General features: G+C 34.4%; 1 protein-coding gene across 1 annotated transcript in view; it reads left to right on the forward strand.

Annotated features, from left to right (window-relative positions):
• Positions 1 to 1467, forward strand: part of nphp4 (nephronophthisis 4) — a 163441-nt gene that overhangs the window by 92883 nt on the left and 69091 nt on the right. The window contains exon 9 of the mRNA XM_016559763.1: positions 197 to 355. Within this exon, the coding sequence (XP_016415249.1) occupies positions 197 to 355 (159 nt within the window). The remainder of the gene's footprint in view (positions 1 to 196; positions 356 to 1467) is intronic.

Raw genomic sequence — 1467 nt, forward strand, 5'->3', positions numbered from 1 at the left:
AAAAAAAAAAAAAAAAACCCCAAATCTTGGTTTATGCCAAGCAATCATGACTTTAACTTATCCATCTAACCAAGTAAGTCATATTTAAAGAGTGAAACCCTGTTCTGATGTCTTGAAAGTTCAGATGATGCTATTCGGGGACAAACTGAGAGCGAAATGTCTCTTTCTCTGTTTCTTTCTCTCTCTATTTCGTTAGATGACATCCACAGCTGTGCCCAGAGCAGCGTTTATGCAGTGTGTGCGTTGGTGTGCTTGGAGTCCTGAGGGCCCCGGAGAGAATGTGTGCCTCAACTTGCAGGGCAGTGCTCTCCCCAACCCTTGGGGTGTCATGGTCTACTCTGCAAGCACACAGCAGGTAATGATTGAACACATAAAAACACACACTGGAATAATAGTAATATCACACAGTGTGCCACTCCCATGCAAGCTGTTTTAAAGTCCTTATGCAATGCCTCTAATCAGAAGGTTTCAATTAAATTAATGGTGGCAGAATAATTTTGTAATTATACATTAAGAGCATAGTGCTGAAAGAAATTTGACTTTATTGTGGCATTAATGGCACTGATTAAGAAGGAAGACAAAATAAGAGCAGTTGGATTATATCACTCATAAGAACTACATTTTTGGAAACTCATAAGTCTTACAAGAGGTTTTTCACAAAACATTTTTAGTTGTTTATTTTGCATGTTTATTGTAAAATAAACATTTATTGTAGTATTTAAAGTTTGGGGTCAGTCGACTGATAGTAATTTTTTTAAACAAATATTATTACAATTTAAAATAACTGTTTTCTATTTTAATATATTTAAAAGGTTAATAATTCCTTTAATGGCTAAGCTGTATTTGTAGTAGTCAAGAAACATTTTTTAATTATTATTCTCAGTGTTGGAAACAGTTGCGCTTAGAGCTGCACGATTAATCGTTATAAGATTGCGATCTCGATTCAGACAACCACACGATCTCATTTTTAAATGACCACGATTCTCCCGTGTCTGTTAAACCTTTGACAAAGTCTTACCGGATCATTCAAATCTGCGTTCGCACTGCCACTGACACACAGAGAACAGTTACCATGTTTGGTTAAGAAACAACTTCACAAACAGTCTTTTCAACTACACAGTATTATTTCTGTCGTACAATCATTCTTATTATCACAGAAATACTGGGATGAAAGTTTATAATTCAGATATAAACATTGATGTCTATGGTAGCGCGACCAAAATAGAGCAAATCCGCGTTTGAAAGTAACTGCCACATAACGTTTGTGTCGATTGCATTGTTTCGCCACTAGGTGGCGAAAAGTGACTTAAAAAATGTATAATTGAATGAATCATTTATTCAAGAGAATCATTCAAAAACGCTGATTCATCCAGTAGGTTTATGAGTGAGTCGTTGAATCATTACTTTAAACAACTTTTTCATAATTTTAATATTAAATTGAAGTATTAAATATATTATATTTTAAAT

This window comes from Sinocyclocheilus rhinocerous, unplaced genomic scaffold, assembly GCF_001515625.1.
Source record: "Sinocyclocheilus rhinocerous isolate Xijiao unplaced genomic scaffold, SAMN03320098_v1.1 scaffold558, whole genome shotgun sequence".
NCBI classification, from domain to species: Eukaryota; Metazoa; Chordata; class Actinopteri; order Cypriniformes; family Cyprinidae; genus Sinocyclocheilus; species Sinocyclocheilus rhinocerous.